Source organism: Schistocerca piceifrons, chromosome 4 (assembly GCF_021461385.2).
Source record: "Schistocerca piceifrons isolate TAMUIC-IGC-003096 chromosome 4, iqSchPice1.1, whole genome shotgun sequence".
NCBI classification, from domain to species: Eukaryota; Metazoa; Arthropoda; class Insecta; order Orthoptera; family Acrididae; genus Schistocerca; species Schistocerca piceifrons.
Window position 1 is genome coordinate 466789186 of NC_060141.1, and position 13555 is coordinate 466802740.

The 13555-nt window shown below is 38.1% G+C and overlaps 1 protein-coding gene across 6 annotated transcripts in view; it reads right to left on the bottom strand.

Annotated features, from left to right (window-relative positions):
* LOC124795498 (proton-coupled amino acid transporter-like protein CG1139) overlaps window positions 1-13555 on the bottom strand; it is a 278487-nt gene that overhangs the window by 53265 nt on the left and 211667 nt on the right. For 3 of the 6 annotated variants that reach the window (XM_047259554.1, XM_047259551.1, XM_047259555.1), the window contains exons 3-4: window positions 11473-11679; window positions 2123-2273 (exon numbers count right to left, since the gene is read on the bottom strand). In XM_047259554.1, coding sequence (XP_047115510.1) covers window positions 2123-2273; window positions 11473-11679 — 358 coding nt within the window. Of the gene's footprint in view, window positions 1-2122; window positions 2274-11472; window positions 11698-13555 lie in introns of all 6 variants that reach the window. The other 3 variants (XM_047259552.1, XM_047259550.1, XM_047259553.1) reach the window with 1 other exon arrangement.

Sequence of the window (13555 nt, forward strand, 5' to 3'; positions counted from 1 at the left end):
CATGAATATCCCATGCTTTCATACTTTTTTTTATGACTCATTGCTCGAATCTAGATTTTTTTTTTTTGTGCTAGCGCTGACCTCTCGTGGTGGTTCTGAGAACTTTTCAAACCACCCTCATACTAAAATCAATCTTAATTTACAAGTATCTGTATAGGTTTATTACATTACACTTCAGTGACTGAATAATAACATTTTCTCACAGGAATAAAGTAATTTTCTTTTCAGTAAACCTAGGTCCATACTGTGAAAGCTTTTCACTTTTAATATGTTATAAATTTCCATAGTCTGGAGGAATCTGGAAAAACAGTTGTAATCTGTGGGATGGTAACACAAATTATCCTTGTATCTTGTACTGAAGATACCTTGAAAACGGTTTTCTACAAATAATTCTGAATTTTTGTATAAAAATAAAGAGTTCATAAGTATAAATACTTGGAACAGTCAAAAATGTAGATCCCTGAACAGTGTTTGCCATGTATCCCTAACCTTAATATTACAAATATTTCAAATAATACATTTCTTGTAATAACATTAACCTATTTGCATTGCTTGCATTCTTCAAAAAGAATATTCCATATCTTAGAACAGATTCAAAGTAGCTGTGATAAACAACTTTTATAGTGTCCATGTCTCTTTCTTAGGGCAATACTGTCATTACAAATGCAAGATCATTTAACTAGTTTGCCAAGTAACTTTCCCTAGAAATACCCCATGAATTTGAGAGGTTCTTGATTTTTACAGGTAATTTGGAAGGTATTTGATTTTGAATTTTTAGTTTTATTCTGTGTTGATTGGATCTTTGTCATGTTTAGTCCATTTAGATCAAACCCGTGTTCTGAGCTGTTTAGGGTGTCAATGGCTCTATCGGGAATTTGTCCTTCAATGAGTGCAGATGTGTCATCTGCAAATAAAACTGAGTTGGATCTTATAATCAGAGGTAAATCATTTATATAAAATAAAAAGAGGATTGGGTGTAACATGGAAGCTTTTGGGACTCCCTGTGAAACAATTCCCTGTACTTGAAATTACAACTACCCTTTGCTTTCTATCTGTTAAATATGATTCAATGTGCTTTGAACCATTTGTGTGTGTGTGTGTGTGTGTGTGTGGTGTCTATTTTTGATGAAGGCCTTAACAGCCTAAATCTGTAATTGTGAGAGTGTTTTTGTTATGCCTATCTGTGACTCGGCATCTCCACTATATGGTGAGCAGCCACTTTCCTTCTCATAACATTGTTTCATTCCCTCCTGGATTTTCCATTGTTAGATTCTAACAAGGGATCTCTAAGTGCAAAATATACTTCAGTTGCTGGGAGTTAAGCACTACACTCTCTCAGCACAATAATCTTAAATTATAGATTGCATATAGTTGTAGTTGGGATCATGAGCGGTGGTGATCAAGTTTAGGCTTCTTCTGCAAACCTGTGTCACGAATTATCCAACACTCAATGAGTGTTCAATAATACTCTGAGCAATCCGCTGTGAATCTTGTAAGCAATGAAGTATTAAATGTGATCATAGTGCATTTTTGTTCCATTTGTTGGGAATTGTCATCACTGATAGCAGCGATAAAAAGAAGTGACTAAGTTTACATAAGGGAATGAGACACACAATTAGCAGGATACACACTTCCTTCAAAAGCAAAGCACATATATGTGCGTACGGCAGCTGTCACCTGGAACTGGCAGCACTGCAATCCCCCCTATGCCTTGACCTACATGAACCATCATCACTCATGAATTCGACTATAGCATATACAGATGGAGCACTATTAATCAGTGTTGATGGAATGATCATCTGTTTAATCTTATCTTATGAACACGGAATAATGTGGCAGAGTAGATGGTGATCTAACAGAGTGAAATTGTCATTGATGTCCTGAAAACCATTTTACTACAAATAAAAGCAATTAACAATGTTTACTTCAATCTACATACAAATCAGTGAGCAGCAAACTGAAAGTTTCCATTTAGTTATTATTAGCAGATTGCATGTGTAATTCAAATGAAATAAAGAATGAAGGTCCAGAGATGAACCATGGTTTATCAGCGGTGCATAACTTAATGAAGCAGTATACTGAAATTGATAAAAGATTTTAAGCGATAAACATAGGTACTTACTAATACATGCAAACAGTATGTGCAGATTATGCCAACAATTACAGTTCCTACAGTCCCAACAATGAGTCCAGCATTGTGGAAGGCCATTGGCATGGCCAAAATGCCTGTACCGAGACTGCCTTTTAAGATGTGCACAAGGGTCTCCATATTCCTGTGAAAATATGTTGTCTGATGGTCAGTAAAACAATTTATAGTAGAATTTTCAAATTCAGTTTTAGAATTATCATGTAAAAGGTGTACAGAAATGTTTTGTTTCCTATTATAACAGTCATTACTGCAGAACAGTGCTACATCTGCTTCAAAACCAACAATACATGGACTTGCTCCACTCATTTAACATTATAATGATGAATACATTTTGAAACATCCATATGAATACGGCTTTGTTATGTGTTTCTATGCTGCACACACCAATTTGTATAGGATGAGTGGTTGCCTTTCCCTGTTTTTTGCATTGAAACATTCTTTTCATGCCATTAACAAAGCTGCAAATAAGTCCCTCAAACTGTTTCAAAAACTGTTAAATAAATAAGGGCGTGTGCCACAAAATAATAGAAATGTAATGGACACTTGTGCTTGTAAACAATGTAAGCAAACAGCTGCTATCACCACCTTTGGAAGGATTCATATACATTTTATTTCCAGTACCAATATCAGCTACATAACAGCCATCATTTGATGACCCAGTATTATGCTATATCAGGAGATGTATTTGTGATAATGCTGCCTGGTGTTGCAATTATGTCATTGCTAAAACTGCTGTTTAGAAAGAAACTATAGAAAGAAAATTTGATAGTAATTTACGAAGCAGGCACTGCAGAACAAAAGACTGAATACTTCCTGGAGGGCTTCAAATCCTGTTTTTTCCCTGGTGGAAGATTAAGAAGAGATTAAACAGAGAGAGCTAAATGGATGGATGACAACTTGTATTAATGTATACTGAGTGAGGAAAAGAGGGCTCTACCTAATTCAGAGTGCATGTTGTTACTAATAGCTGAAAACAAGCTACCACAGCTAGGGTAAAATTATTATTGTTATAAAAAATGCAAAACAGACACTATGCACAAAATGTAATACACCCTTAAGAATAAAGCAAAAAAAAAAATCTGGGATCATTGTTAAAAAAATAAAAACATTTACATGGAAGAAATTGAGTTCCTATGACAGAAATTAGGACACACTGAAGTCAGTGGTCACAAATTCAGCAATTAATTTCCAACAGTAGCAAAACAGATGGAACCTAATAATAATCAAGCAAATACAGATGCACTGGTTTACTCTGGCAGACTCTGTATAAATTTGTACACTATGTGATTGAAAGTATCCCGACTCCCCCAAAAACATACATTTTTTATATTAGGTGCATTGTGCTATCACCTGCTGCCAGGTACTCCACATGAGCATCCTCAGTAGTCATTAGGTATCATGAGAGAGCAGAGTTGGGCGCTCCACAGAAGTCACGGACTTTGAACATGGTCAGGTGATTGGGTCTCACTTGTGTCATATGTCTGTACGTGAGATTATCACACTCCTAAACATCGCTAGGTCCTCTGTTTCCGATGTGATAGTGAAGTGGAAATGCGAAGGGACATACACAGCACAAAAGCGTAAAGGCTGACCTTGTCTGACTGACAGGTACTGTCAACAGCTGAAGAGGGTCATAGTGCATAATACGCAGACAACTATCCAGACAATCACACAGGGAATTCCAAACTGCACCAGGCTCCACTGCAAGTACTATGACAGTTAGGCGGGAGGTGAGAAAACTTGGATTTCATGTTCGAGCTGCTACTTATAAGCCACACATCACGCCTGTAAATGCCAAATGACGCCTCGCATGGTGTAAGGAGCATAAACATTGGACAACTGAGCAGTGAAAAAACATTGTGTGGAGTGATGAATAACGGTACACAATGTGGCGATCCAATGGCAGGGTGTGGGTATGGTGAATGCCTGCTGAACATCAACTGCCAGCATGTGTAGAGCCAACAGTAAAATTCAGAGGCGGTGGTGTTACAGTGTGATCGTGTTTTTCAGGGAGGGGGCTTGCACCCCTTGTTGTTTTGCATAGCACTATCACAGCACCGGCCAACATAGATGTTTTAAGCACTTTCTTGCTTCCCACTGTTTAAGAGTAATTCGGGGATGGCGACTGCATCTTTCAACACGATGGAGCACCTGTTCATAAAGCACGGCCTGTGAGTGGTTACATGACAATAACATCCCCATAATGGACTAACCTGCTCAGAGTCCTGACCTGAATCCTATAGAACACCTTTGGGATGTTTTGGAATGCTGACTTCATGCCAGGTCTCACCGAATGACGTCGACACCTCTCCTCAGTGCAGCACTCTGTGAGGAATGGGTTGCCATTCCTCAAGAAACCGTCCAGCACCTGATTGAATGTATGCCTGGGAGAGTGGAAGTGGTCATCAAGGCTAAGGGTGGGCCAACACCATATTGAATTCCACCATTACTGATGGAGGGTGCCACGAACTTTTTAAGTCATTTTCAGTCAGGTATCCAGATACTTTTGATCACATAGTGTACATTCATGTATTCATTCATTGTACATTCATTTATTCACATGTCATGTTCAGTAAAGCCTACCATGAATGAGAGCTTATAGTGATGAGAAATTAGTCAAGTTATATATTCACAGACAGAAGCAACCACTGTGGCAACTTCTGTAGTGTGCATTGACAACAAATTATGATTAATGACAAAGTTTTCACATTAATGATCATGCAAATCAAAGCCACTCCTCATCCACTGAGTTGCTATTTTATGTCTTTTACTTCATACTAAACATATGAATTTTCACTGATTTCTGTATACTGCAAAAGCTAACAACATGTGCAAATAATCCAGTTAACATTCATTATACAAATCTTTATATTCTGATAACTGTTGAAGGAGTTGCATAAGGTTCTCTCTTACTTCATTATTGAATGTCTGGGGATTTCCAATTTCCAGTGTGATTTATTTATTGAGCATCTATTTGATTAAATCATCGATATAGGTTATGCTTATTTTGTAATTTATTACAGTTTTAAATGCATGTTACATTACAGTAAAGGTGACTACTGACAACTTGTTAAGGACTTTTGCACCAAATTACAAAAAACCATTCTGAACCCTAGACAACGATGCACCAGTCTATGGCTATGAATAATATTCTTACTGCTTGCTTCTTACTTACAGTGAATAAATGCTTTTTTGAGCATAGATACATTGAGCCTGAAGATTACACCATGGAGAAGTAGTGAGCAAAAACATTCTAGCAGTCACATCTGCAGGTCAACACAGTGAGGGAGATTTTTGAGTCAAACACACCAGAACTGGGTTTTTGGTTAATTTATCCATGTTGCTTTCACTTAATTTCATTATCCATCTCAGTACCTAGGAACACAAGCCATTTTATCTACTGTGGGCCCAGTGATCTCAACATATAGGACATGCAGGTCATTTGTATGAATTTAAAATTGCTCAATATGAGGCTTTACAAGATTATGGGTTAAGGTGTTTGCTATGAACCAGTGCTAGCTACCTGTAGCTGTGTCCTGATAAGACGCAAATGGTTGCTTGTGTGTCTCACTATTGGGACTGTGTTTTAATGAAACCTATCAAAATTAGAAGATAGAGAACATTATAAACAGAGACAAGGGTTACCCTTTAAGCAAGATTTGGGACCCTGTTTTATCTGACATTAAAAAAACAAGTCACTGATTTGTCGTGCATAATATATTGACAGTAGTACTCGATGATGATTCTTCATTTTGTCTGTTATTGCCACTAGGACACTGTACCTTCACTTGCATCAGATGGCAGCAGCAATGATTTCTGGTATAAGAGCTGTTGGTGTTCCATGCCCTTCACAATAAGAATCAGTTCCAGCAAGATTAGTATACAGCATTCTCACCTGAAGACAAGTGTCATATGGAAATCTCACCTGAAGATGGTTGTCATGTGGAAATATTGTATTCAGATGCTTCCATGATTCAGCTGCAGACCGGAGAAGGATAACAACAGTTAATGTACCAGAAAATTGCACAAAGTCACTTTTAACATTTTATTTTTGCTAGTATAAGTTTATGATCTACTCAAGTGAAGGCCTTGAAGCAATCATGGGAGATGTCAGTTTTTAACTTTTCTTGTTTATATCTATGTTTGGAATATCATATATTTCTTTCTCCTGTAGATAAGTCTTTCTGGAAGTCAACTTTATCTACTGTTAAAAGGTTAGTGTCAGAAAAGTCATTCAGTATTCTGATAAAAGCTGCCTCTTCAAAATTTTTTAAGAGCACAGGAAGGAGGTATGCTGGTCTACAGTTAGGGAGAGATTATTTGCATATTACACTTTTATAAGGGGTTTTACTACTGCATATTTAATTATTTCAAGCTTAATATGTCGACCCATTTACTTTGTGAGCAGTTACAATTCTGTTTCTTCCCATTTGGAACCTTTTTTTTTTTTTCTTTTCTCATTCGACCAATTGTAAAGAAATAGCATTGTATATTTATGTAAAGTTTGTCATTTCGTATTTATGTAATGATTACCAGCGAAGAGTAATGAATATTTGGTTACATGTACATTGATGAGACTTTATGATTACAGATACGTATAAGGCCATTGTTTGAAAATGGACCTGATGGTCCAAAACTAGTCACCTCAAAAGAATGACTGTTATTGCAACTGTGACAGATATTGGAAGAAAATTTAAAAGAAAATTGGTATCTGAGTTGCTGGTCCTACCCTCCATCAGTATGTTGGAACTTCCCAAATTACTTTTTAAAATGTGAATGTTGCTCAGCTGACTTACATAGCTGCCAGTGACTAGTAACTGTTCTCTTATGGCTTAAAAGAATATGGACTGATAGATTAGTTACTCTGAGAAAAACACAAAGCTGAATGAAAGTTGGGAATGTATTATATCAATATGGCAGCCATAGGACATTTTACTGAAGGTAAACACTCTTTTTGAAAATGAAGATAAATGTCTATGTATCAATTTTTAAAACAGTGATGGTGGAGTTGGGTTATGAAACACAAATGACAAAACAGATGTTGCTCCTCCAACTTTGTGTGCTGGTATCTCTTGAGCAATTTATTTTCCTGAGGAATGTGACAGGAAAAGGTTAAAGACATTGGAGAGAAAAACTGCACATAATACATTGTAAGAGGAAAGATTTAACATCAGCACTCAACAGAACGGTTTTAAAAAGAATGGGTCAACTAAAACAATTGTACATCAGTTCTTGGAAAAGGTTCTAATAGTAGCTGATAAATATAAAATAGATGTTGGGTTATTTTTAGATAAAATGAAGACATCTGAGGAGTGGTCCATGGCTGGTTTAAGTCATTTCACACGATAGGTATCAAAGTGTCAAAATATCTCATGAAGCAGACAGTTTTACTTGACATAGCATAATGTTAAGTAGAGTGTACCCTAAGGTTCTATTTTGGTTCTTCTATTGTTCTTGGTCTTATTACATGATTTACCAAAAAATTTAGCAGGGGCAGAGACAACACTTCAGCAGATGACAACAAGTGTTTTTATCAAGGGATTGGGTGAAACAGATGTACAAAAGTAAAGTTTAGGGTCAACTATTTAGTTGTAAATGAAAATAAAACCGTATGGTTGAATGCCAAACATATAAGGAATAAAGTAAAAAATAACATAAAAGTGAAGTAAGGGGACTGTATTATTGAATAAATGTCTTGTACAGAATTTTTTGGAGTATGGTTCTTGGCACTAAACACTGAAGTGACACCAGAAATCGGTATGATACTCAAAGAGATAGTCAAGCGAAATGCTTGTACCAGAAAAGTGTACTGAATCTTGCACAAACTTTTTTCTGTGCTTTGCATTTAAAAAAAATGCTTGGTGTTACAGAAAGATTATGGAAGATGATGTTAACTCAAAGTTTCTATAGCATTGAGGAAGATTTTAATTACCAGCAGAGTTAAAGCTTGTGGAACTGGATTATTCCTGTAAGCTATTTATCCAGTATTCAAAACTGAAACTCAACCTGCCCTGCCATAGAACACTTACAAGTGTGTAAAGACTCTAAATATTGGTACAAATGTATTAAGAGTATAGAACACTTATTTTGCAGCTTTCTGAATGTCACAGTGAAAAAAATGTATTAATTACATCTGCAATTTAATATAAGTGGTATGTAAAGATTCAGTGAAATGTTTATATTCTTATAAATATCTGTAGCTACCAACAGTCAACAGTAAATTCTCCCTTTCTCTCTCCCTACAAATGGTAATTCCTCTATCATGTATGTGATGAAATCCAGTCCAATGAAATGAAATCATAGGACTCTGTCAGTATTAACAACAAATTATGTTAACATTTCTTGATAGAGCAAAGAAAAGACATAAAGCTCAGGAGTAAGCTTAGTATTCAGACGGACACAAAGGACAACAGATAGAATGAAAAAGTGATACAAGAAGGTCAAGAGTAGGAGCAGGTGAAAATGAATAAAGCAAAAACAATAAAACAAAAGTGTCAAAGCAATAAAAAGGTGAGATTACAGAGAAACTGATATACGTTAAGCCTGTTTTAGTGAGTAAGGGCACATACAAGTTGAAGATTGACTTCAAATCTGTACAGTCTGAAAGTACTTGTGTTTTGGAAGTAATGGGGTGAGTTCTTATGTTACAGATGTAAAATTCTCTTATAGGTTCAGCAACAGATACTGCATCAAACAATTTGGTGCCCATTTATTCTGACATGGAGCTTAGTATCAGTCAAGCAACTACAGAAGGTACATGAAAAAAATCCAATTCAGCTGGTGCTTTCATAGGTCATCCCCCTTCCTGGCTATTTCTGCTGTGGCAAACTGAAAGAATATATGGTGCTAGTGAGTTGTGTATAGCAGGTTTTAGACATTTTGAAGAACAATAATCACATGAAAGAAATGTGCAGTTATTAGTGTTGGAGTTTGAAGTTTGTAACAATAGTTATGTGGTCAGCAGTGAGGGTGATTGGGATTTTAGTGTTAAATTTACATCATTCTTATTTGTTATTGGTTTCTACTGTTAGCTACTGTCACCAGTTAAGTAGTTTCCTTATTTGACTGATAAGTGGTGACCAGACAGAACAATGATTCAAATGCAGCAACTAGAAAGCATATTTTGATTAGTCTCCCCTTCCAAATAAAATACAGCTGATGTGGCATTTGTATAATAATCATGTGCTTCTTCTTAATCAAACGTGAATTTAGCAGTGGGTAGCAGAGGAGCAACAAAATGATTGAGCTATTGCACCTGAAAAGAACACAATTAAGAGATGTCATCTTTTAATTTAATCAATATGTGTAAAGAGAAGCTGTGTGTGGAGGGAGTGTGGCATGCTTGCATGTATGCACACCCTTGTGTTTTGGTGAGTGAACCACTCTGCACAAACACAAATACCAACAAAAGGAAATTTAGACATAACATGGTTCATTTAGGCAATGGCCTTGCCGCAGTGGATACACTGGTTCCTGTGAGATCACCGAAGTTAAGCACTGTTGGGCGTGGCCGGCGCTTGGATGGGTGACCATCCAGCCGCCATGTGCTGTTGCCATTTTTCGGGGTGCACTCAGCCTCGTGATGCCAATTGAGGAGCTACTCGACCGAATAGTAGTGGCTCCGGTCAAAGAAAACCATCATAACGACCGGGAGAGCAGTGTGCTGACCACACGCCCCTCCTATCCGCATCCTCACCTGAGGATAACACGGCGGTTGGATGGGCCAATTGTGGCCTGAAATGGAGTGCTTTTATGGTTCATTTATTCCACAGAGGAAAATAGGAGATACCAGTATTTACTATACAGCTGGCTCCAACATGTCATTATGGTATATTACCTGTTTGATTCCTGGACAAATAATTCTGAGCTATACGTGCAAATCAGCATGTAAGACATTTTATTGATCACCATATTTGATCCGTGAACCTTCTACTGCATATCTCATAACTGCTGTCGGGTGTGCTGTCAAAAGGACGGCCCCTTTTAGCTGTGACAAACTGATTCTCCTTAGTGAGCTATCCTTAGATCATTAAACTACTGTCTAGTTGATATGTAACTGCTTCTCACAAACAATCATAATAATTTTACCAGGTTCTGTGTGACCACAACATTAATAAACTATGTGAAGTGAGTGCCTTCTTCTGAAAGAAACTTCATAATCTTGTCCTCAGTAAATATATCAGGAGCAACTGAATTAAAGATGTTTGCTTAGAAGCAGGTATAGGTGGGCTACAGAACAGGAAATGGATGCATATAACTGGGCCGTAGGCTTTGATATTGTTTGTGAATGAGAGATGATGGCAGATATACCATGGACCACATTTCATTCCCTCTGAACAGCTCAGATTTTTCTATTACAGAAAGGTGTGAAATGGCCCCAGCACGTCCAGTAGGCCATATGAGAGTCCGCTTGATAAAATAAACAGTGATTGTCATGCACACTGCCGAAGTTGCATAATAGAGAAATGCTTGTAGCCATATGACATTTATTAATTTATTTATTCCTCATACAAGTATATTTTTACCAACTATCTGGACAGTACCATGTTGCAAGAGGGGTGTACTGGCCCATGTGGTTTTCAACTTGTCAATGTTTTTGGGCATCTAATGGTGGTGTTCCTGTGCCCATGCTAGTCTCTGTAGTTTGTGTTGAGCTATGGGTAGAGATACTGTAGTGGGACAGTGGTTTTGTAGACTAAAAGAAGAGAAGACTCAGGTTGGCATGTCTGCTCACCTTTTGTTGTTGCTCAGGAGTGAGCTGGCGAGTGATTCTCTGCACTGTGGTCTGACTAACCACATGGTCAATGGCAATTGTTATTAGTTAGGCATGAGACTCCATTCTGGCAGTGGTGGGTGACCACACGGTCACTGAAATGGAATATCCCATGCAGCAGGCATGGCAAGATCTGGTCATGATGAAAAGCACTGAAACTGTGATTTTTGTTCATCCTGCACTATAATGCCACACTGACAGCCAGTACAAGGACTGGTGAATGCTAGTCATGCAATGCATTGAATTATTCTGTTTTTCGTGCTTGCAGAAGGGCTATTGCTCTCCAAAACAGCAGCTATCTCCAATTCAATTACCTACTCATGAATGTATGGCACAGAAGAGTAAATGACTTCCTGTTGTTATAAAATTAAAATACTAGTTAAAGTATTATGTACCAATTTGTGAATGAAAAGGATATTAGTGTGCAACAAATGGATTATTTCAAATACCTATAAACTAACTAATTACATATTCTTCTGTTCTCCACGCAAATGATCTACAGGAAAGAACAGGAGGAGCCTGTTAAAGTTATAGGTGTTCAAGTACTCACGTCGTAGGAGCATCAAGCTTTCGATGGTCATGGGGATCATACTCCTGGTGCTCAGCTGCATCAGTCTTGGCATGTGGTTGCTCTTTGGAGATGTTGTTCTGATGTCCAGTTATTGTGAACACTCCATCTCGGCTGCTCGAGTCATCACTCGGTGAGCCCAATTCCACATCATGCATAGCGCTGTCGCCATTAGGTTGTCCAGGTGGCCTGGAAACAGACCATTCCCTGAAATTTAATATTTCACATAATCTTATGTGCAGTTCAACTACTATTGCAGAAACTAAGGATATGTACAATGTTATGAAAAAAGAAAATATTGTTACTATGTGAAATATCCCTCGTATCATAACTAGATCGAATCTACATAACAGACTAACACCTGTTGGTCTGGCACATTGGCAAGATTGATTATGGCTTTCAGGCGACTTCTTGCACTCTTTTTGGAAAATGCTGGGTGGTTCCCAGTCTCCACATAAGAAATTACGATTCACAATCAATTAACGCACAGGACAAAATTTACGATTCACTGGCTGACAGCACACATGACTTTCCTTCCTTAGGTTAGTAAGCAACAGTGGTGGCAGGAAGGGCAACTGGCCACAAAACTAAATAAAATTAAATTTGGCAAATCTAAAATCCATCAGACACTTTACATAGCTATAAATGTTAGAACAGAGGGATCACAGTATCTCTGATGTATTTTGCTCCAGATATTGCTTTGATACACTTGATTTTTGTACCTATCTGTTATCAAAGAAACAAAACAGGGAACTGTAAAGACAAAGTGGGTTCACCAGATAGACTGTCTTCAGGCAGAAATGAAAAGTATCCTCTGTTTCAAAGGGTACCCCCCAGCACCGGTTAGAGAACATTTTCCACACAAGTAATTTATCATTTGTGGAGCCTCCCTTCCGCCCACTTTTCCCTTGTACACTTTCACTCATGCCAGTTTTCTCTACTAATTGTGATACACACTGTATACAAATCTTGCAAGCTACTGACTGTGAAACCTCCTGTATAGACTTCAGTCGTGGCACCTCTGCCGTTGCTCTCAGCTTGGTGCCACAAACAGTGGCTTGTGTCACTTGTGTCTTAATCTGGCCCTTGAGTATGTCCCTACCTGAGGTTAAACAAATCTCAAATGAAAGTTAGGAGATGAATTCTCAAACACTGAAACTGGTGAAGATGCAATGGAAGAAGACAGGAAGCAAGTATACATAAGAATGTTGACACGGAGGAAATGAGGAAGCAAGAATACAGCAGATCGCCGAAGGAAGGTAGGGGGTCAACCGAAGCGTCCAATCCCATCCGTCGGCTTTGACCCGTGACGTAAGGGTGTTGTGGAGTGTGACATCATGACGGCGTAGAATGTAGTTTGTGAGAGTGGCATGTTTGTAGCTGTCGTTTTGACGTGGTCGGTGGTGCTCTCTCGTGGTGTGTTAGGTGATGTTTTTGGTTTAGTTTGCGTGTGTGGCGCGTATATAGGTGGCGTATTGTTGTGGTGGGTGGTTCTCTCTGGTGGTGTGTTTATGGGAAGCGCATTACGTGGCGTATGAGACTCATTTGCGTGATAGCATTGCACGTGTGTGGTACCGGGACTGTGCTTTCAGCGGAATATTTTTCAGTGAGTTAACGATTTTAGTTTTGTTATTTCGACGTTATTGTAGTTTTTTTCTGTTCATTGTGTGTGAATTTTGGTAAATTGCTTTTTTTGTCTTTGGTGGGTATGGATATGACTGACAAGGTCAACAGTTTTCAGTTGTCGGCGATGATGGGGACCAGTGCGTTGTCTCTAATAAAATTTTTGGATGAAGTCATGAAGTGTTCAGTATGTCGTGAAGAAATGAGGCTTACTAAAGTTCTGGCGTCTCGGACCAGGGACGGCTGTATGTGGAGATGTCGTAAGGATAACAGGTCAAGGGAAGTGTTCGATTCCAATTTTGTTGGTTTGTTGTGTTTTGTGAGGTCGTGATCATTGTGGACGTGGTTGTAGTTTTGGGTTTTATTATTTGGTATCGGTAGTTTCTGTTAACCTGTACAGGTCAAGGGAAGTGTTCGATTCCAATTTGTGGGATCGGCAGCT